The following is a 24,125-nucleotide window of genomic DNA, read 5'->3' as shown; positions in this document are numbered from 1 at the left end:
CAATCACTGTCAAATTGAATGTTAATTAAATTTAAATGAATAACCAAATCAATGATAAACCCAATGCTGGTTAATTAAAAATGAATTGAATTCAAATCAAATTAAAACACTGCGGACAATAATTTATTTGAATAAAGAAAATAAATATGCAATTATATACCTAAAAGTAATTTAAATGATAATCTTATGGTTGATAGTAGTTTAAGTCGTTCACTGAATATAAGCTTGAAGTTGATAAAGAATTGGAAAAGTTTTCATGTTGTTTTATGGAGTAAGAAAGCATGTTATTAAGGTGATAAAAGAATTGTTCAGGAAGCAGAATGTTTGAAAGAGGGGAATGATAAATAATGAATGTTCACACTTTTGCCTTAAGTTCTGTGTCATTCCCTTTATTTGGTATATAATGTTGAGAATCGCGTGAAAATACAGATAAGAAAAACCCCCAGAAAAAAAAGATGCTTAAAGAACATTATCTATAGAGGGACAGAGAGAGAAAGAGAGAGAAATTTTCGTTCCTCATGAAGAACTCAATTACTTGGAAAGTGAGAAGGTAAACTCAAAAGAAAATAAATCACAAAAGACTTGAAATAAAAAATCTACTTTTCCCTCAAAGTCATTTTAAGTGTCTTGGAAAAATTGCAAAATATGAGATTTAAAAAAATAATATATTAAAATCAATAGGGGACGATAGATTTTTTTTGTTTTCGGGTCAATGAATTTCTAATAAGTTTTATCTGATTTAAATTAATTTTATTTGACGAACCAAATGATTTTTATTTGGTTCAATTCAATTTTTTTTTTGCTAAAATGAATTTTTTTTATCATTTGAATTTTACTTGGTTCAAATGATTTTTATTTGGTTCAATTTAATTATTTTTTGGTTCAAGTAAATTTTTTTGGTTCAATTTAATTTTTTTTTTGTTCAAATGAATTGTTTTTTTATAAAATGACTTTTATTTAGTTCAATTTATCTATTTTTTATCAAATGAATTTTATTTTGATCAAATGATTTTTGTTTGGTTAGAATAATTTTTATTTAGTTCAATTCAATTATTTTTCGGTTCAAATGAATTTTTTTTTATTAAATGTCTTTTACTTAGTTCAAATAATTTTTATTTTGATCAATTTGGTTTTTTTATTAGTTTCAATTCAATTTTTTTTGGTTCAAATTAATTTTATTTTTAACAAATGATTTTTGTTTAGTTCAAATAATTTTTATTTGGTTCAATTCAATTTTTTTTTATCAAATGACTTTTACTTGGTTCAAATGATTTTTATTTTGTTCAATTTTTTTCTTCGTTGAAGTGAATTTTTTTGGTTTAAATGATTTTTATTTTGATCAAATGATTTTTGTTTGGTTCAAATAATTTTTATTTAGTTCAATTTAATTTTTTTTTTGGTTCAATTGAATTCTTTTTGGTTCAAGTGAATTTTTTTGGTTTAAATGATGTTTATTTGGTTCAAACGAATTTTTGTTTTCAAATGACTTTTGTGTGGATCAATTTATCTATTTTTTTGTTCAAATTAATCTTATTTTGATGAAATGATTTTTGTTTGGATCAAATGATTTTTATTTTGTTTAATTTAATTTTTTTATTGTTTCAAATGAATTTTATTTCATCAAATGATTTTTATTATCAACTGAATTTTTTTGGTTTAAATAGACTTTCTTTTATCAAATGATTTTTATTTTGATCAAATGATTTTTGTTTGGTTAGAATAATTTTTTTTTGGTTCAATTCAAATTTTTTTTCGTTCGAATAAATTTTTTTTATTAAATGACTTTTACTTGGTTTAGATGATTTTTGTTTGGTTTAAATAAATTTTATTTGGATCAATTTAATTTTTTTTTTTATTTTGTTCAATTCAATTTTCTTGATCAAATGAATTTGTAATCAAATGACTTTTACTTGGTTCAATTAGTTTTTATATAGATCAATTTAATTTTTTTTTTGGTTAAAGTTAATTTTTTTGGTTTAAATGATGTTTATTTGGTTCAAATGAATTTTTTTTTTATCAAATGAATTTTTTTTTATCAAATAAATTTTATTTGGATCAATTTATCTTTTTTTGGTTCAAATGAATTTTATTTTGATCAAATGATTTTTGTCCGGTTCAAATAACTTATATTTGATTTAATTTAATTTTTTTTTTTTGGTTCAAGTCAATTTTTTTGGTTCAATTTATTTTTTTTTGGTTCAAATGAATTGTTTTTTATTAAATGACTTTTACTTGGTTCAAATAATTTTTATTTGGATCAATTAAATATTTTTTTTATTTGGGTCAATTCTTTTTTTTTGTTCGAATGAATTTTTTTAATTAAATGACTTTTACTTTGTTTAAATGATTTTTATTTGGTTTAATTTAATTTTTTTTGGTTCAAATGAATTTTTTTTTTATCAAAGACTTTTATTTCGTTTAATTTAATTTTTTTTGTTCAAATGACTTATTGTTTTATTTGGTTTAATTTAATTTTTTTTTGGTTCAAATGAATTTTTTTTATCAAATAACTTTTATTTGGTTCAATTTATCTATTTTTTTTTGGTTGAAATGAATTTTATTTTGAATTAATAATTTTTGTTTTGTTCAATTTAATTTTTTTTGGTTCCAATTAATTTTTTTTATCAAATGACTTTTATTTGGTTCAATTTATCTAATTTTTGTTTTTGGTTCAAATGAATTTTATTTTGATCAAATAATTTTTTTTATGATCAACTAAATTTTTTGGTTTAAATAATTTTTTTTATTTGATTCAAATAAATTTTTATTTTTCTGAAATTTTATTTGTCTCGAATATAATTCTTATTTAAAATAAATATATAATTTAGAAGGCTAAGCGATCAAGATATATTTTATTTGACTCAAATAAATTACTTTTGATATAAATAAAACATTTTAGTGACTGTTGATTAATAATATTGAAAATAAATAAGAAGACGTTAGGACAAAATTTTCTTTTAAAATATTTTAATATTTTGAAATTCACAAATTTTCTCCTCAAGGATTCAATAATTTCATATACTTAAAAAAATAACTGTAAATTATATAAATAGAAATTATTGTTAACAATAAGTATTTAAATATTTATTTAAGAAAAATGATTGTTATAATTTATTTATTTTATTTTTTAATTTACAGTTATTTTTTTATATACCTGAAATTATAGACTCCCTGAAGAGGAAATGATAAAATCTCGAGAATTTCCTTTCAATATGAAGTGCTGTGAATATATGCAAATATTCAGAATATGAGATTGATGAAAAAAAAAATATTGATAATAAATTTTTGTCCCTGCGTGTCATTAGTAGCTTTTGAAAACTAGGTTCTTCTCTCTATAGAGAGTGAGAGAGAGAGAGAGAGTAGAAGGGTACTTGGTTCGATATCCAATGACTACACTTGAGTTTATGTATATATATATGGATATATCTAACTCAGCTTTTCCGATGCATAAAGTAACATTTCCCATCCTCTATCTCATTTCTTGACACCCAACCTTCTTTTCAAGAACACCCAACAAGGCATAAATGTAACGACAGAACTCTTCATGTGCGTATACACATGTAGCTACATACTTTATGGCAAACTGCCTGTTTTCAAAGGAAGCACTTAAGTGTAAGTTTTCTGAACTCTTCCAACTTTGCCTCCTTTTTTTCCATTCTCTAGTAAAAGCAACCTTCACCTTTTTTTTTTCTTAGTACTCTTTTTTTTCTTCCTATCTTGACGCCATCATTATCAATCGTCCTTTACTGTAAAGTGTAAAGTTTATTTTTTTCACGTCAGAGGCAGAATATTTTAATTTTTTTTTTTTAGCGCAGAAAAAATTAATTTACGAAATGTTTTTATACTTGGATAAAATATTATACACGCAAAAGAAAATGAATGGACTAAAAATGAATAACTATATGAAAGTATTCATTTTTCTTTCTTTGAAATTGAATTTTAAAAATGAAAATTTTTTTCTTCAACAAAGTAAATAAAAGCAATTTTTAAACAATTGGTTGTAAATTATTTTCTATCGAATAACAAGAATGTTTTTGTATATATAACTTTTTTAATGGCAAAAGTTGTCGAATTCTGTCAATTCTGGTTCGGGGGTTGAAATTTATTTTCAAATGTAAATGACCTATATATTGAATGTTTTTGCAATTGCACATTTGTAATTTGGAGTCACGTAAATCCATGTGTTGACATTTGATTGCTTTTAACGGAAAAATTATTGACATCCAATTAAGCCAACATTTAGTTTCGAAGTGAATTGACGCTTTTAAATTAAATCAGTTGATGCTTTTCAATATTTTTTGTTTTTAAATTCTGATAACGTGAAACAGAGAAAAAAATGTGTGTATATATATATTTTTTTTTTATTATTATTTTTCATTTAGTTCTGAACAATATTCGTCATTAAATTAGAACTTTTTATTTTATTTCCAATTTAATTGAGATAAAGAGTAATATAATTGAAAAAAAAAATAATAAAATTAAAAATAATAATATAAAAAGTAATAATATAAAAAGTAACAATGATAATATAAAATAATATTAATAATAATGTTAATAAAAATAATAAAAATGATGATTATAAGATTATTTAGTAAACATGATAATAATAATAATTCTAATTAATTAATTGATGGTTTCTACATTTTTCGAATTGTAGAACAATGAAAATTTTAGAAAAAATATTTAAAACCCAATCATTAGGACATGTTTTACCATGAAATTAATTATTTTTTAATATTAAATTAATTTTCTATTAAAAATTCAAGAAAATATTTATTAATTATTGTTAATTGGTAACGTATCTGCACTCTGTTAGTAGACAACTTTTAATTTATATTTAGAGAGTAAAAATAATAAAAATAATTGAATGCTGAAAAAAATAAAAAACGTGATTTAAAATAAATATTATTTGAAGAATTAATTTATATTATTAATACTAATAATAATTAATAAATTAATAAACAAAAAACGTGATTTAAAATAAATATTATTTGAAGAATTAATTTATATTATTAATACTAATAATAATTAATAAATTAATAAACAAAAAACGTGATTAAAAAAATAGTATTTTGCAGAAATTTTTAGAATTTAATATTTTTTTCTTTTATAATATTTTGATGGAAGAAAAGGAAAAATAATAGTATTGTACTTACACGTAAACCAACATCGGATATTTGGTTGAACCGGAAATATCGACACCTGGCGGAATCATTAATTGAACTTGAGCCTCAAATCCACCGGGAACCGGAACTTTGAGTCTCTTCACGATTGGCTGTGCTTTCACAGACAATATTTCCGCCACGGCTCTATTATCCTCCCAAGAAAATAGTTTATTCGATTTCTGAAAGTCAATAAATAACAAATGTGAAAAAAAAACATTTCCATTGTGATTTATATTTAAAAATTCATTTTTCTAAATGGATTTTTTCTTTGTTAAATACTTTTTTTTTTGTTTGCTTCGTATTTTCGTTTTGTTTAGAAAAAAAATGTTCGTTTCAATATTCTATTTAAAATTTTCTATTTTTACTTTTAGTTTTACTTTTATTATTTATTTATTTTCTAAAGTAAAAAATGAATGACAATTTTTTGTGTAACAATAAATTGTGAAAAAAGTGGACTTATAATTTGGCTAAAATATTTTTCAGTTATTTAATTTATAGATTTCTTTGAAGTATTTCATGTATAGATGTTGTTGTAATTAAAAATCGAAAAGCTTTTATACTTTATTTTTGAATTTAATTTCGTTCTTGTGTAAAATTCGTTGGAAAATATTCTATGAGAGATTTTTATGAATAGACTGAGAAAACATATTTAATAATATTGAAATGCAAAAATAATTTTACATGATTTCGTTTAATTAAAGTCGGTTTATAAGCTTTATTATAAAATAAAAAAAAAATGTACTGCTTTGATATAAAAATATTATTTGTTTGAAAGTCGCGTCGGTGAACAACGATTGAAAGAAAAAAACATTTTCCCTACTAATGAGAATAAAATGTTTTATTCACAAATATTTCTTTTGTAAATTATTATTCAAAAAATTGAACGTAATATTTTCTATACAAAAATTTATAAAAATATTTTTCTTTTGAAATCGTTGATTTTATAAACGTTATGAACTTCATGAACTTCATGAACGTTTGTTTAAATAATTATTCTTTGAAAAAAATTTATTTGATTCAAATAAACGATTACTTGTTGACAAAAAAATATTTACTTGAAACAAATAAATATTTACTTTAATCAAATATTCATTTAATTAAATATTCATTTAATCAAATATTCATTCAATCAAATATTTATTTAATTGAAATAAATTTTTTTCTCATTGTATTTAATTCGAAAATATATTTTATTTTGGTTTAAAGTTAAAACATCGGTTTTAACTAAAAAAAGAAGGAAAAATTTTGTTTGAATGCTTTCGATTTATTGGTAATTTGTAATTTATTCCACAATAATGGAATTTACTGCAATTACGATAGAAATGATGAGAATTGAAATTGTTTAGTAAAATTGTTTCTTTTTCCGAAGCAAAAGGAAAATTATTTAAAAAGAGGAAGTTATGGTCGCCATCTGTGCAAACATCTGAATTTCATGTGACACGTTTTTCTCCTATAACACCTGTTACATATCCGGTTTGTAGTCGTGATTTGCTATATAAACATCGTGATCCGAGGTCGGCATGGGGTTGTAACGTTGAATCGGATTGCAAATTTTATTTCATGGTGCGTCTATTTCACCCCTTTTATAATACCCCCTCCACTTTTCAATCTCTATATTTTCAAGCTTTTGCCATATCTTTTTCTGCACTCTACGGATCATAACGATCAAGCCATGAACACGTTTCTACGTGACTATATTTTCACGTTCCATGCGAGTGAGAGCCAGTAATGATATATTGGAGAAGCGAAAATTTCTCTCTCTTTCACTGAGAAAAAGTGGAATTTGTTTTTTATTTGTAGACAAGAAAAAAGAAATAGGGTGCTTTTAACTTAAAGGGGAATGGTTTTTTTTTTGAAGAAAAATTGTGGAACTTGCCACATTTCTAACGCTGTTTTCTCTTCTAGAATTCTAGAAAAGTATCTGCAAAAAATTTTTTTTTTAAATTAAAATAAAAATAATAATTATTTTTTTTTAAAGTTCATTTGATAATTAATATTTATTAATCACATAATACATAAAATAAAAATAGTTTAAAAACTTAAAAATATACTTTTATGAACTTAAAATATTGAAAATAGTTTAAATACAATTTAAAATACTTGTTAATTGAAAAATTAAAATATTTCAATTCACAACTGTAAACTGAAATAAATAAATAAAAAAAACTAAATTATAACAAATAACTATAAAAGTAAAATTATAACAAATAATTGTAAAAATAAAATTATAATAAATTATTTTATAATTATAGAGATAATAATTAATGTTTCAAAAGTTTTTAAGGTTCAAATGAACGACGCTATTTTTATTAAACATTTAATTAAATATCAAAATTATATTTTAAATTTAAAAAAGTAAAAATTATGATTAATTAAACAATTAGATTAAATTATATTTAAAAAATTCTTAATCACATTAAATGTTTAATTTACATTATTTTCCATTTCAGTATAGTAATTTTTAAATTGTTTAAACTTTAAATAAAAAATATTTCGTTCATTTAAACTTTCACAACTTTAGAAAAATAATTATTAAAAAACTGATGAGCAACATAAAATAAAAACAAACATAAGCAAAATTGTTATTTCTTTCCACAGGAATTAAAGTAACAAAAAAATTCCAAAGTAAAATCCTTTCGCATTTAATTATTTCTCAAAATTACAACTGCAATTCTTGCAAAGTTCAATTATTCTATAAAATTCTCGAATAAAATTATTCAAAACTGTAATAATTTTTATAGGAAAATAATGTATTGATAATTTTTTATAATAAACATTTAAATATTATTATACTTTTACAACGTTTACAATTTCCAAAGATTTCAATTTAAAAGCATTTTAAAGTTTAATTATTTGTTAAAATTCCTGTTATAATACTTTTAATATTTAAATAATTTCTAAAATTTCAAATGAAAATTTTGTTTAATTAATTCTTATCAGAATTTAACTACGAGAATTATTTACAATTATTCTTCGAAAATTCAATTATATTTAAAAATAATATTTAAAAGTGAAAAAATGAAATTCTCTAAATTTAAAATTTATTTTAATGAAATTTGACAAAATTTCCAATTGTTTCAATTTTTAAAAATTATTTTTGGAGAATTTAACAAAAATATTTTGATTACAATTTTTCAAAAACTTCGTTCCTTCAGGATTTGTAAATTAAATTTTTTAAATTAAATACTTTTTGTTAAATAAATATTTAAAAGTAAAATCTAATTTTCATTGTAAATTATTACATTTTTTGAGATGCTCGCTGTTAATTAATTAAATTAGGAATATTAACATCAACTTTTTCATTAAGTTATTCAAACATTGCCTTTATTTATTTTACGTTTGCGGTTAGAAATTGAATTAATTAGTTATTTTCCTAAAATTTCTAACGATTTTTTTTTATTTAAACTGTTTTTCAGAATTACTGTGGAAAAAAGGAAAAATAATTCATATTAAACATTTACTTGGTCAATTTTTTAATATACAAAATAATTTTTTTTATTAAAAAAAAAATTCAAAATGATATTTTTCTTTAAAATTGAATTAATAGAAGTGTTTTCTAATTTGAATTAGTGACTGACTTTTTGCTATTGATTTAGTAAATTTTACTAATAAGTAGTGATTTCTAATAATTTATTAGTAAAATTTTACAGAAAGAAAAAAAATTATTTTGTGTTTTAAAAAATTGATTAAGTAAATGTTAAATTTTAGTTATTTTTACTTTTTGAATGATTAAATTTTACTACTAAATAGTAATTTCTGATAATTCATTAGTAAAATTTATTAAAAGAAAAAAAAATTTTTTTTTGTGTGTTAAAAATTTGATTAAGTAAGTAAATCTTCAATTTTAATTATTTTTTCTTTTGAAGTTAGTAAATTTTACTAATATAACAAATAGTAATTTTTACTAATTTATTAGTAAAATTTATTGAAAGGAAAAAAATTATTTTATATTATATTAAAAAATTGATTAAAAATAGTAATTTCTAATAATTTATCAGTAAAATTTACTGAAAGAAAAATAAAAAGTTTTTTGTGTGTTAAAAATTTGATTAAGTAGGTAAATCTTTAATTTTAATTAAGTATTTTTTCTTCTGAATTTAGTAGATTTTACTAATAAATAGTAATTTCTACTAATTTATTAGTAAAATTTGACTGAAAGAAAAAACAATTATTTTATATATTAAAAAATTGTTTGAGTAGGTTAATGTTGAATTTTAATTATTTTTTCTTTTGGAATTAGTAAATTTTACTAATAAAATTGTTATTTTTTAATTTTTACTAATTTATTGGTAAAATTTACTAATTGAAAAGCAAAAAATCAGTCAATAATTGAAATTAGTAAACAGCTTTACTAATTAATATTTACAGAATGAATTATTTTACTAATTTATTTTTATTTTACTAATAAATTAGTAAAAATTACTTTAGTAAAATTTACAAATTCAAAAGCAAAAGTTAGACACTAATTCAAATTAGTAAACATTTTTAGTAAATTAAAATTTAAAGAGTGAAAACAGTAAAAAAAAAATATTTTGTAGAAACTTTAGGAACATAATTAGTTATTAAGTCAGGTTTTCCATCAGGTTTGACAACGATCAGGGAAATCAGGGAATTAAATAAAAATTATTTGATTCAACTAAATAATTCTCTGATTTAAATAGAAATTATTTGATTCAAGTAAATATTTCTCTGATTTAAATAGAAATTATTCAATTCAACTAAATATTTCTCTGATTTAAATAGAAATTATTTGATTCAAGTAAATATTTATTGGATAATAGACAAGTTATCGGTTATTAAAGTGAAATAATTTTTTTTTTTGCAATTCAGTTCAGAGTACAGTCGAACCTGTCGGAATGCAACTGTATTAAAAAAAAATAATATAATTATATAAAAAATGTAATATAAAAAATTTTTTTTATATTCAAATATGTCCAAGAAGAATTATTAATTATTTAATAATTCAATCACTTAGTAATCACTTAGTTTCAAAATATTGTAAAAATATTACAAAATTAAATTATAAAACAATTTTTTTAACGATTGTTTATACTGTAATAAAATTTAAAAAATAGAGTTGCACTTTGACAGGTTTCACTGTATTTTTTTAGTTCAAAAATCATCATCAGAAAAGAAAATAATATACACAAAATAAATGAGACTTATTTGAAATGCAATTTTGCTTCCGGTAATAAAATGAAAGGGTCTTGAGAATAAAAAATATATATCTATATATATGCACCCACTTAAAAGTCCAAGAGCAAACTCTCGTCGTTTCGCAGAGACTTGGTAAGTGGGTCTGGTCCCTCTTGAAAAAGAGTTTAAACTGGATCGATCGCTCGTTAATAATATTCTCTTTTATCACTCCTTCAGAGACGAGAGCACGCTCAACTGTATATGCCTGACGTGTATAATTCGTACTCTCAAGTGAGAAACCGCGCTATGAAAAAATTGAAAGAGAACAAAAAAAAATTTAATCGCATCATTTTAACTCAAAGTCTGGGATATCTTATTAATATTCGACCTTTAGGGGAAAAAAAAATTTTCACCTTGTCAGGAAAATAAAAAAGAAATGTTTCTTTCAAAAAATTACAATTCTGTATATGATGGTAAAAAATATTGTAATATTTTCTTTTTTTTTATTATTTACATTTGCAACTTAATTTATTCATACAGCTTTTAGAAACAGTCGTATATCCTTTTAGAAACATTCATTTATTGCTTTTAGTTCCCAAACACTTGTTTAGTAACAATGAATATTTCAGATATTTTGCATTTTAAATTATCCGCACCATTTAAATACTGTAATTAGAGAAAATATACAAAATGAAAATTTGAATAAGATAAAATATGTGCAATAGGATAAGGGAAAGAAAATTAAAATAACTTTAGTAGTTAATTAACATTTTTTTTTTGAGTTTAATTAATTTTGAGAATTAATTAAATTTAATTATTTTAAGAATTATTCAAATTTAATTAATTTGAGGAATTAATTAACATTTTCTTTTAACACGAGACTTACTGCCACGACTTATACAGATTAAACTGCAACAATCGTCATTTTTTTCGCACAATAAACTGGGAAGTTGACAACCCATAATTTCACCAATAAAGAAAACGAGAAATATTGAAATCACGATTGAAAAATGCATTGTTTTTTTTCTAAAAATTGGTAAAAATTTTACGGTGATACTCATCGGTGGTCATAATATAGAGTGAGTAAAATTTCAACTCTTTTGTTTACTAAGAGGAAAAAAAAGTGAAACGAGGAAAATTTATTTAACGGAAAATCTAATCGAGAAATTGATATTACTTGATAATGTTCCAATTGCATAAATAAATAAATTAATATTCTTTTTCAAATATTTTTAAATTTATTTCTCTTAATTTTAATATGAGTTTTAATTTCATTTTTAATTTTATTTTTTAATTCTAATTTTTAATTTTAATTAACGACCTCAGTGAAATTTATAGTGTTCATGGTCCATGATTGAAAAAAATAATTTTTAATAGCAAAAAACAATAATATTTTTTGTTTATAAATTTTTAATTTAAATTTCAGGGTTGCCACGCATTTGTTTTTTTCCAATTCCCTGACTAGGTTTTCCAGGTTAAAAAATGTCTTTTTTCCAGGTTTTTAAAACGAAAATTATTCCAAAACATCAATAACTTCATTTTTAAATAAAATCATTACATTTTTTTTTATAGAAATTCAGATATTCAAAAATTTTAAATTCAATAACAAGAATATCATTGACTCGGAGTGATCGCTTTCTTCATGTTTTATAATAATTAAAATTTGCTACTTTGTTACTGTAACTTCTTCAAAAATTATTTTATCATTAGGTACGATTATTCATTTCTAGAATTTTCAACTAAAATTCTTCTTTAAGTCAATTTTTTTAAATAATTTTTGAAAAAGTTCTTTGTGAATTATCAAATTATTTTGTTTACAATTTAATTTTACGAAATTTCGATTTTTCTGACATTCTTCAATTAAATATATTAGAAATTAAAAACTTCAAGTAAATAAAAAAAATTCCATAAAAATTATTGAGAATAATTGATTCTATAAAATTCTTAATTTAAAGTATAAAAAGTTCAAATTTTCCAAGATTTTGATTTGAAATTCATTTTTAAATCAATATTTATTAGAAAATTCTAAGAGAATTCAATTATTTAACTATCAAAATAAATATTTTATTAAACAATTGAATGTTTCTTAAAATTTAATTTTCATAAAGAATTTTATCAACAAAATTTTAATTAATTGAATTCTCTTGACAAATTTTTATAAAATTCTTAAGAATAATTGCATTTTTCGAGAAATTGGATGCTTTTTAATTGTATTAAAAATAATTTAAATTCTGCAATGAGTTTTATTATTTTTTGAAAATAATTTAAATTCTGGAATGAGTTTTATTATTTTTTGAAAATAATTGAACCCCTAAGAAGAATTTTATTATTTTTGAACAATATTTAATTTTTACGAAGAGTATTATTACTTTTGAAAAAAATTAAAAAAATTTAATTTCTGTAATAATTTATAACTTTTACAAAATTAAATTTTTTTCGTGTTTTTAACTAAAATTTATTAAAAATAATTGAAATTCTGCCAAGAATTTTATTAAAAGTTTTAAAAATAATTTAATTTCAAAGAAAAATTTAATTATTTATATTTATACAGATAATTGAAATTTTGATGAGAATTTTTGTAAATTTTTAAACATAATTGAATTCCTGTGAAATTTTTATAATTTATGAAAATAATTAAATGTTTGCGTAGAAATTTATTAAAATTTTTTTTAACTAATTGAATTCTTTTAGGAATTTTTATTAAAGTAGTAGATATTAAAAATCATTGAATTGATGAAAGTTTTTGAAAATAATTCAAATTTTGCCAAGAATTTAATTAAAATTTTTGAAAATAATTAAATTTCTGAGAAGAATTTTACTACTTTTGAAAATAATTGAATTTCTGCAATCATTTGTTAGTGCTTCAAAATTCAATTTGTTTTAGTGTTTTTAACTAAAATTCTTCTATAAATCCATTATTTTTAATAAAACTAGTTAAAAAATTTAACTAATTTCAGAAGAATTTTAGTTTTAAATTTTTTTTTAAATCTAAGTTTTTTTATATTTCTAATTCAATTCATTTAAAATTGAAATTTTACAAAATTTTTAATCAAAATCTTTTTAAGTTCATCTGTTTATGAAAAATTGTAAACGCAATTCTTTTAAAATTGAATTAATTTTAAAATATTTAATTGAAATTAGATTTCAGGAATAAACACAATAACTTTAGAAAACAACAATTTTCCAGGATTTTGATCAAAATTCCCTGACTTTTCAAGGTTTTTTCAAGGTTTATAAAATTCTCTGACATTTCTAGGTTTTCCAGGTTTCCAGGTTGTGTATCAACCCTGCGAATTTTATTTAACATTGTCCAGCAGACAATCAATTAATTAATTCATTAAAAATTTATTTCTTCTAATTTTTAATATTTCTGTCATCGGAAAATTACCTGACTTCTAGTGGGGACTGAGACTGACACAATCTTGAAGAATAGAATATTTTATTTTAACTTTTAAGTAGTAGCAGGTCCACCCGTTTTCTAGCAGACAAATCGAAATTTTTTGAGAAAATTCATTAAAAACTTATTTCTCCAACACTTGCTCTGAAAGGAGTACTTTTCTTGGTAGAAAAGTGTGGCGAAAGTAGAACTTTTCTCAACTGCTCTGAAGAGCGTGGCGAAAGTAAAATTTGGCGTGGCGAAAGTAAATTCAGCGTGGCGAAAGTAAATTTGGCGTGGCGAAAGTAAATCATGAATTTATTCTTTTTTCTTGTTCTTTGACCGAGATTTATTTTGTATCTAACTTCTTCCCCACTCAAAACATTTGTCTTTTATTATATTAAACATAAAAACATTTTTAATTAAAATTATACGAAACTCACGAAGAAACCTTTCCTCGCAAGGCGTTGGAGAAAACGTAGTGCACAACTCGTGGTGAAAGAATGATTTTTCGAGAGTGATTGCTGCTCTCGCTACGCTCGAGCCGCAAACTTCACTCTCGAAAAATCACACTTTCGCCACTAGTTGTACAATGTACTATTCTTCTAATTTTTAATATTATTAATATTAATTATTATTAATTATTAAATAATAGTAATAATTTTATTTCAAATTTAAGTATAGTAGTAGGTCCATTCGCTTTCTAGCAGACAATCGAAATTTATTGAAAAAAGTCTTAAAAAATTTATTTCTTCTAAATTTTAATATTTTTAAATTCAATTTTTTTAAATTGAATAGTCTTTTCTCAAATAAAAAAAATTCTTTTCTCATATTTCTCTATATGAAAATTGAAAAAATCATTCCTGATTTTTCTCTTTATTTCTCTTTTTGTTTGAGGAAAAATAAAAAAAAATTTTTTCTAAATTGACTTTGTTAGAATTCATATATAGATAATCAGACTATATTATGGAGAATACTGTGCGAGTGTTGGGAGAGATTTTGAAACACATTGAGAAAACAGGGGAGTGATAAGAAGTGAGTGGGGTGTCATTGGCATGATGGAAGATGAAATCTCATTTTTCCTCGACGAGGCAATATGAGATGGAAATCCTATCTCATCCCCGAAGTCAAGACACGTCTCTCTTTTCTCGTCTTTTGCCTCTTCTTTTGAATCAGGCGTACTTCCGATTCTCGTGATGTATACTTTCGATGAACGAGATTGTGAGTGGAAAGAGAGAGAGAGAGAGAAAAAAGGGGGAAAGGGGACTTACTTTGTCATAGATAGAAATATCCGGAACTCCTGGACCAGCACAGGTGAGCACGTAGTGTGAATTACCGGGTGAAAACTTGGCCAGATTATAGAGACATCGAACCCCATCGGATTCGCTCTTAGCATTGCAACTGAGACACTCTGATTTTAAATTTCGATCCAATAACGATACTCGATACAAATGCTGTTGAGCTGGATCGTTCTCCAATGTTGCCTGATAATATCTGCAAAACAGAAAAAAGGGAGGAATTTTATTAAACGGAATTAATAAAATTAATAAATATATTAATAAACATAATTTATTTTAATATTAATAATAATTATTATCTATTTTTACTTTTTAACACTTTTTCGAAATGGAAAAGAAAAATGATAATTAATATTTTTATTTCTTTTTCCTGCAATAAAATTATTATAAACGTTGTGAACTTCACCAACGTCTGTTTAATTTTTTTTACTACTTTCTTAAAATAGAAAAAAGAATTATTAATATTATTATTTCTTTTTCCTGCAATCGTCAATTATAAACGTTGTGAACTTCACCAACAACTGTTTAATATTTTATCACTCTTTTAAAATAGAAAATAAAAAAAATTATTAATAATATTAATTGTTTATTGCAACGTCTAACGACGTTGGTAAAGTTTACAAAGTTTATAATAAACAATTGTGAGAAAAAATATTGTTCCATTCAAATTTTTCATAAAAAAAATATTTCTTGATCAAACAAAATTGAAAAAGAAAATATTGTTTATAAACCAAAAAATATTGTTTTCTGTTTAAAAATATATTTTCTTCTTCCAATCATTGATTATAAACGTTGTGAACTTCATCAACTTTAAATTAACTAAAAAATATTAATAATAATAATTGTAATATTATTTGTGTATTTGTGAACTTGAAAAATACACAAATAATAAAAATTAAAAATACAAATTATTACAATTATTTTTAATATTTTGTAGTTTATTTAACGTCGATGAAGTTTACAATCAATGATTAAAAGAAGAAAATATATTTTTACGCAAATAAGAATAATATTTTTTGTTTATAAATTTTCTTTTTGTCAATCTGCTGATTAAGAAATATTGTAAATAATTTCTTAAATAAAGAATTTCAATATAAAAAAAATTTTTTTTTTAGAAAATCTTTGATTAAAAACGTTGCAAACTTCACTATCAACGTTGGTGAAGTTCACAATGTTAAAAATTAACGATTGCAAGGAAAAATATTTATTCACTTAAATATTCTTCGTATAAAAAATTTTTTACAGTATTTCTTGATTAAAAAAATCAAAAGAGAAAAATTTTATAAACAAAAAACATTATTGTTTTCTGCTTAAAAATATTTTTCTTTTAAAAAATAAATAAAAATTTGAATAACAAAATTTTTTTTCCAAATCGTTGTGAATTTTACCAAAGTCAGCAACGCTAATTTACAGTTTATTATTTATGTCAAAGAAGTTTATGTAAATAAACTGAGTAAATAAATACGGAAGTAAATACGAAAACATTCGGATAAATTTGGTTTTAATAAAAGTTTACTCCGGCGTTTCGAAATAGTATTTATTTCTCGATATTTATTTCTTTTCGTACTTTTTATTTTTATTTGTATAGGTAAATTTTTTTTCAATTTTTTATCATATTTATCTCCGTGTTTATTTACCTGACATAAAAAAATACTGACATTTCGTTATAACTTGTAGAGAGGAGAGATTTTTAATTGAAAATTTAGTTCTTCGTTGTACGTGATTTATGCTAATTATTTGTTAATTAGGACAACTTTAACTTAAATATAATTTAAATAATTACAAATTTTTATTTGGTTAAAAAATTGTATTGGGTTCAAATAAATTTTATTTGGTTCAAATAAATTTTATTTGGTTCAAATAAATTTTATTTGGTTCAAATAAATTTTATTTGGTTCAAATAAATTTTATTTGGTTCAAAAAATTATATTTGGTTCAACTTTAAATAAATTTTATTTGGTTCAAAAAATTATATTTGGTTCAACTTTAAATAAATTTTATTTGGTTCAAAAAATTATATTTGTTTCAAAAATTTTATTTGGTTCAAATAAATTCTATTTGGCTGAAATGAAAATTTTATTTGGTTTAAATAAATTAAATTTAAACAGCAGAGAATATTATTAGCGATGAATAAAAATAATCCGAGAGCAATTAACAACAAATTGTTTATACTAAATGTCTATCAACATAATTGAATTATTTAATTTTTTTCCATAAATAAACGAATGACTTATTTTCGATTACGGAAATATTAATTAAATCGAAACTCGAGTAATTATAGTATCACATTAGAGATGTAATTGACTATAGAACACATAGTAATGAATGTTCCGTTCATTTATATCTATCATAATTAAAGTCCAGTTTCGATATAATTAATTTACTACGAATGGAGTCAATTTTCTATTATCGAGATATAAATCAAATGAGAGTTAAGTTGAAAATAATCGTACAATATTGTTAGCTAATTTAGTATTATTTTTTAAACATTGCCTTATTTTTCCTTTTTGATTTTGTAATTTTTATTTTTATTCTGAAATTTTTTTTTATATTTTAGAAAAATCGATTTTTCAAAGAATTTCAATATTGGGTGGATAATTAAATTTTAGAAACAGTCAGTTAGGATCGAATTTATAACAATAAGTATTAGAAAATTCAAAATCAAATCCATAAAAGAAATTTCGAATCAGATGAGTTAAGAGTAAAATTTTTATTAATTAGTTTATTTTAAAAAGATTTAAATTTAATTTTAAAAGAGTTGCAATTAAAATTTTCATTAATTAGTTAATTTTAAAAAGATTTTAATTTAATTTCGAAAGAGTTGCAATTAAAATTTTTATTAATTAGTTAATTTTGAAAAGATTTACATTTTATTTTTTTTTATAGAATTATTTAATTTTTGGATAGAAAATTGAAAACTTGAATATTTTCTTTAGGATAAAAAAATAACAAAAAAAAAAAATAACAAAAAATTGTTTTATTTGGTTTAAAAAGTTTTATTTTGTTGAAATAAATTTTATTTTGTTCTAATAAATTTTATTTTGTTCAAATGCATTCTATTTTGTTCGAATAAATTCTATTTTGTTCGAATAAATTCTAAATTGTTCAAATAAATTCTATTTTTTACAAATAAATTCTATTTGGCTCAAATAAAAATTTTATTTGGTTTGAATCAATTTTATTTGGCTCAACAAAATTTTACTTGATTCAATTAATTTTTGTAGGAGAAAATAAATACAATATTTTCTCAGTGAATCAAATAAATATTTATTTGGATCAATCAATTATTATTTAACTCCATTAAATCGAATTTGTTTTACGAAATTGTTGGTAACATTGAAAATTTTTATTAATCAGTTAATTGTAAAAAGATTTAAACTTTGTTTTTAATAAAATTATTTAATTTTTTTTATAAAAAATTTTACTTTTTTTATTATAAAAAATTGAAATTATGAATTCTATAGATTCTGAAAAATTGGTTCTTTAAAATATTTAAGTTCTATAGTTTAAATATAATTGAATTTTTAGAAACAAAAAATAATTTAGAGATTTTATAATTTATTTTTTCCAACATTGAAAAAAATGTATTTGAGTGAAACAACAGATTAATTAATAATAACCGATTGACTATTATCAAATAAATATTTACTTGAATTAAATAATTTTTATTTCAATCAAATAAATTTGAACTATTTAAATCAATAATTTCAGTATTTGAAAAGAAAATACAATAATTGTTAGCATATATTTTAGCATTATTTTTTAAACATAGCTTTCAATTTTGCCTTTTTGGTTTATTTTGTAATTTTTGTTTTTATTTTGTAAATCTAAATTTTATTTTTCATTGATAATTGAATTTTGTTTTTCTTTTGTAAATCTAAATTTTATTTTTAATTGCTAAAACTAGTCACAAAAAGTTTTCTCCCGAAGAAATAATCATGTTTTTTGTTATCAAAAACACAAATATTTTCCTTCTTTTATTTCATTTTAAATATATATGAATATTTTTTCTATAAAAATATATTTTTCTCTCATTGTTTGGAAATGAAGGGAAAAATTTTTATTAAAAAAATGTATAAAAACTTGCATGAACGTAAAATATTTGATTAATAAGTATAATAACAATTGTAAAACAATGTGTCATTGTTATTACATTGTTTATAAAATACCGGGGAGGAAAATTTTTTTTTCTCCTCTTTTCCTGTTTTTGAAAATGTTAAATAGTATTGGGTCAATTTTTTTTTTTGTTTTTTTGCTATGGTTTGAATACACAAGTGTAGACAGTGACCGGGGAGAAATTGTTTGGTAAAAGGGGGGGAGGCTGATATCACGGGAATAATATCCCCCCCCCTCACCCTGTTTCTATATCGTTGTTGGGCCATTGAGAGCTTTTCGGCGTAGACGAGAGAGTCAAAACAAAAAGTGTCGCGTTTATTGGCCCACTCTCGCGACATAGTAATTTCTCGTGATTCATGACCGCCGCTGACTGTGGCTTTATTAAAAAAACTGTAGTCGGAATTAATTTTGCACAAAAGGGATGGTAAAAAGTATATAGAGAGAGAGAGAGAAAGAGAGAGGTACCTATTTGCATTCATTCCCCGTGGGGCGCATTCGTATTTCGTGAAACTCTAAATAAATCGGCGAAAAGGTGCATTGTATATATACTACTAGGTACTATACGCCTCTAGTTAATTGTCTCTACTTTTCTCTTTCAATTTGTAAATATTAATATAACAAGTGGTGATTTCTGGGAGAAAAAAAAACTGTAGATTTGTACAATTTTTTGTTTTTTCAATTAAGAAATTCCCTTCGATATTTGATTGTTGAAATTGGATTTTTCGAAATTTAGAAATGATTGTTTCGAGGAGTTTTTTTTTAGAAAATTTTTTTTCTTCTTTTATTCCAATATCAATGGGATTTTTGCTTTGTTTTTAGTTTTTGATTTGAACTTGTGAACTTTTAACAACGGAAAAAGAGAAAAATTTCCATCTCCCCCTCCAAAAAAAAGAATAGATTAAAGTTTACTATTTCTGGATGATGAAAATTTACGATTTTCGATGCAGTAAATTTTGGTTAAAATCAGATAAATTTGTTATTTTACAGAAACACTTTTCAGAATTTTTCTTTCACAAGAAAGATTTTTTCTGTTTTAATAAAATTTAATAAACGAATTCAATGATTTAAAAAAAAATTTAATAAAATTTTTCCCATAAATTCAGTAACATTTTCATTAATAATAAAATTTTTACAGAAATTCAATTATTTTAAAATACAATTTTCATTCATTTTTTTTTTTGTAAGAAATTAGTTATTTACAACAATTTTTACAAAATTCTCCGAAAGGAAGTCAATTTTTTTGAAGGATTTTAACATAATTTGTTTATAAGAATTCATTTATTTTTAATACAATTCTGATTAAAGTCCTTGAAAAAATGTTAATAAAATTCTATGCAAGAATTCAATTATTTTCACAAATAATAAAATTCTTCACACGAAATTCAATTATTGTCTTCAGTAATAAAATTCTTTGCAGAAATTCAATTATGTTCAAAAATTTAAAAAAATTCTCCTCAAACTTTCAATTATCTTTATAAATAATAAAATTCTTCTCCCACCTCCGAAATTCAATTTTTTTTCAAAAATTTTCCAAAAGAATTCAATTATTTCAAAAAAATTGTGATAAAATTCTACTCAAACATTTAATCATTTTCATAAATAATAAAACTCATCGCAGAAATTCAATTATTTTCAATACAATTTAAACTCAATTTGTTTTTTCTTTGAAACAATTAATTAATTTTTAAAAATATTTGAAAAATTCCTAGTAAGAATTCAATTATATTTTTACAATATAATAAAGTTTTTCCCTAGAATTCAATTATTTATAATTAATTTAAATATTTATTTAACAAAAATTATTCAAGTTTTGAACAGTTTAATTTAGAAATTATAAAAAAAATTAGTCGATTTGAAAAATTTTAACAAAAATTTTTTTAAAATAGTAAAATTCTAGTAAATAGTTTAGAAAAAAAAATAATTTAAATTTCCAAATTAATTGGAAATTTTGTCAAATTTTATTGAAATAAATTTCGTATAACCAGTTAAAGTTGTAATATAAATAAATAAATATAAATTTTAATGAATTTTATTTGTTTACTTATTTTAAAAATTACTTTTAAATATAATCGTTCTTTTGAAGAATTGTAACCAAAAATTTGGAAAATTGTAATTGAATTTTAGAAAAATTTAGAATTGAAGTTAAATGAGCAAAAACGTGAATAATTTTTAATTTTTAATGGAGATCAGGGAAATACAGAATTAAATTTTTGTGAATCGACTGAAATGAATTTTTTGGCGTCAATTTTTCCAAATTATTTATTAATTTTTATTATTCTTTTTTATTTATTTTTCATAATTGTATTATTATTTTTCATAAATTAAATTTTTTATATGGTGATTCTTTATTAATTTTTAATTTGTTACTAATTTCCATTCTTTTATTAGGTATTGATTATTAATTTAAAAAAATTTTTCTAATTTTCAATTTTTTCAATTTTTTCAATTATTTTAATTTTTTTTTAAATTTATTTTATGAATATTAAGTTCCGTTATAATTTTCTGACTCCAGACTCTATTTCATCGTCAGGGCATTAAAATTTAAGTCGTCGTCTATTTTAATTATTAATTTTTGCTAAGATTTTTATTTTATTTTTTGTTAAATTATTTTTTATTATTAAAGATGAAACTTTTTTTTCTTTCATTATTGTCATTTGTAAATTAATATATTTTTTCGATTATTCTTCTTCTTCCAAAATTTTTTTTTTCAATATTTTTTCTTTCAATATTTTTTTTCCAATATTTTTTTTCTTACAAAAATTTTTTATTATTATTTTAATTTTGTATATAATTTTTATTATTATTTTAATTCTGTTTTATATTTTTTGGATAGACTCTCTGAAGAGGAAATCATTTAGATTTCGAAACGTTGGGGCAACTAATATTTTATTCATTGTCCGAATGCTTTCGTTTCATTTGCCTTAATTTATAAAGGATTTCGGACGTTAAAGATTATTTAACTTATAATAATAATAATAGTAGGAAAAATTTTTTGTAAAATAGAAAATAATAAAGTTTGACCAAATTGAAAAATCAGTTTGCCTTTTGAATCGAATGTGAAACAATTATTCTCCACTTTTCTCAATTGAACTAGAAGAAAAATTCAGTTAACTATTAATTTATCGGATAATTTTTTTTGCCCCCGACCGGAAAATAAATTTAAAGACGAACGGTCACGTCCGGAGTCTCGTAATTCAATACCTTACGAGATAATGGCTCTGGGGTTTGAGCATCTCCGAGTTTCGTGGGTGAAGGGTTGAATGTGGTGGTGATAAAGACAAGGTCCACCGCAACGGAAGGAGGAACACACACCATAAGGCTGCTTCCCCATAGCAACAAGATGGATGAGTTCATGGGTCATTCACAGCAAATTAATTTGAGCATCCTGTTAATTTAGCCTATCGCAAGAGATCGATCCTCGCGCGAGCACCAGGATAATACTAATATGGATCACCACGTATCATTTTCAGGACAGTTGAGAAAGTCAAAGACGAATAGTTTTTTGTCGTTTAATGAAGATCGATCGATAAAAAGATAGAGAGAAAGAGAGAGAGTGAGAGAGAGAGGGAGAGAGAGGAAGAAAATACTCTCTCTACAACACCGTAATCTCCTTTTCACCATTCTTCCTAAAGGGTTTTCCTTTCAACACCCGAGCAAATCTCATCTCACACCGGCACGAAGAAGATTAGAACCAGCGAATGATTGCCAGGTTCCCGACGTCATCAATTATCTGAATTTATGATTGACCTATTTTCCTTGAAAAAAAAAAATCTTTCTTGTGAAAAAAAATATTCTGCAAATTGTTTCTGTAAAATAACAAATTTATTAGATGGGAAAGAATAGAGAGTAATTTTTACTATTTACAAAATGAAATCTAAACTGATCTGCAATTTTTAATCTTCTTACTCTCTAAATTTGAATTTGTTAAAAATAACTGATTTAAAAGCAAAAAGTCAATCAGTAATTCAAATAGTAATATTTCTACTGACATTTAGTTAAAAATAATACTGATTGTCAGTTAAAAATAATTGATGTTTCTCAGTAGATGTTTTTAAGAATTTTAACTGATTCAATTAAACAACAAATATTTAAAAAAAAAAAAAGTTATTTTTAATTAACTGATTTAGAAGCAAAAAGTCAGTCACTGATTGTTAGTTAAACCTACGATTTTTAACTTATTCAATTTTAGAGAGTAAAGTTTTCATCGTTCAAATGATTTATTTTCTTTATTTTGATTTTATATTTAATTTTATTATATTTTATTAATATTGGATTTTTTCGACTTTTATTATTTAGTAAATAATTTTACTTCAAACTTCCAAAAATGGTTAAATTTTAGTAGAGTTGAGTTTATACAATTTTTAATTTTTATAAATAATTGAATTTCGAAAGATTTCAATTTAAATTTCAAATCAATAATTTTACGAAAAAATACCGAAAGTAATTTAATTTTAGTAGATTTGCAATTACGATTTTTACAATTAATATAATTTTTAAAGGTTTCAAATTAAAAAGTTGCAGAAAATTTGAATTTGAATTCAATAATTTTAATAATTTTACTTAAAAATTACAAAAATAATTTAATTTTAATAGAGTTGAATTTACAATTTTTATGAATAATTGAATTTCGAAAGATTTAAATTTGAAGTTTCAGAAAATTTTATTTTAAATTCAATTGTTACCGGTCACCGTGTGAAGGGAAGGGACCGGGCAAAGAGCGGATTGCTATTTTCGTAGCACCTTGGCAGTGACGTCAGAGTAGCTGGGCCTTAGGGGAAGGCAGCTTCTCCGTAGCCGGCGTTAAACAGTGACGTCAGCGATATATCGATCTCTCGATGTTCGATAATCGAGAATCGATCTCTCGAAGTTCGATAATCGATAATCGACTGGGCACTTCGAGATTTAAAGACTCAGAAGGAGGCCGAATTTAGAGGTTAGCTTTTCTGTCAAAACAAATGCGTCAAGTCGATGTGGAATTTAGACACACAAACGTAAACAAACTTGAAGGTTAGAATGGTTTGTTCACATTTCTGG

General features: G+C 22.1%; 1 protein-coding gene across 5 annotated transcripts in view; it reads right to left on the bottom strand.

Moving 5' to 3' along the window:
• Nucleotides 1-24,125, bottom strand: part of LOC122507861 (venom dipeptidyl peptidase 4) — a 607,787-nt gene that overhangs the window by 26,661 nt on the left and 557,001 nt on the right. For all 5 annotated transcript variants that reach the window (XM_043620807.1, XM_043620809.1, XM_043620806.1 and 2 more), the window contains 2 exons: nucleotides 14,949-15,171; nucleotides 5,157-5,344 (listed from right to left, as the gene is read on the bottom strand). In XM_043620807.1, the coding sequence (XP_043476742.1) occupies nucleotides 5,157-5,344; nucleotides 14,949-15,171 (411 nt within the window). The remainder of the gene's footprint in view (nucleotides 1-5,156; nucleotides 5,345-14,948; nucleotides 15,172-24,125) is intronic.

The sequence above is a fragment of the Leptopilina heterotoma genome, unplaced genomic scaffold (assembly GCF_015476425.1).
Source record: "Leptopilina heterotoma isolate Lh14 unplaced genomic scaffold, ASM1547642v1 Lhet_52, whole genome shotgun sequence".
NCBI classification, from domain to species: Eukaryota; Metazoa; Arthropoda; class Insecta; order Hymenoptera; family Figitidae; genus Leptopilina; species Leptopilina heterotoma.
The sequence above is the reverse complement of the archived record's forward strand: the minus strand, read 5'-3'. Positions and strand labels throughout refer to the sequence as shown.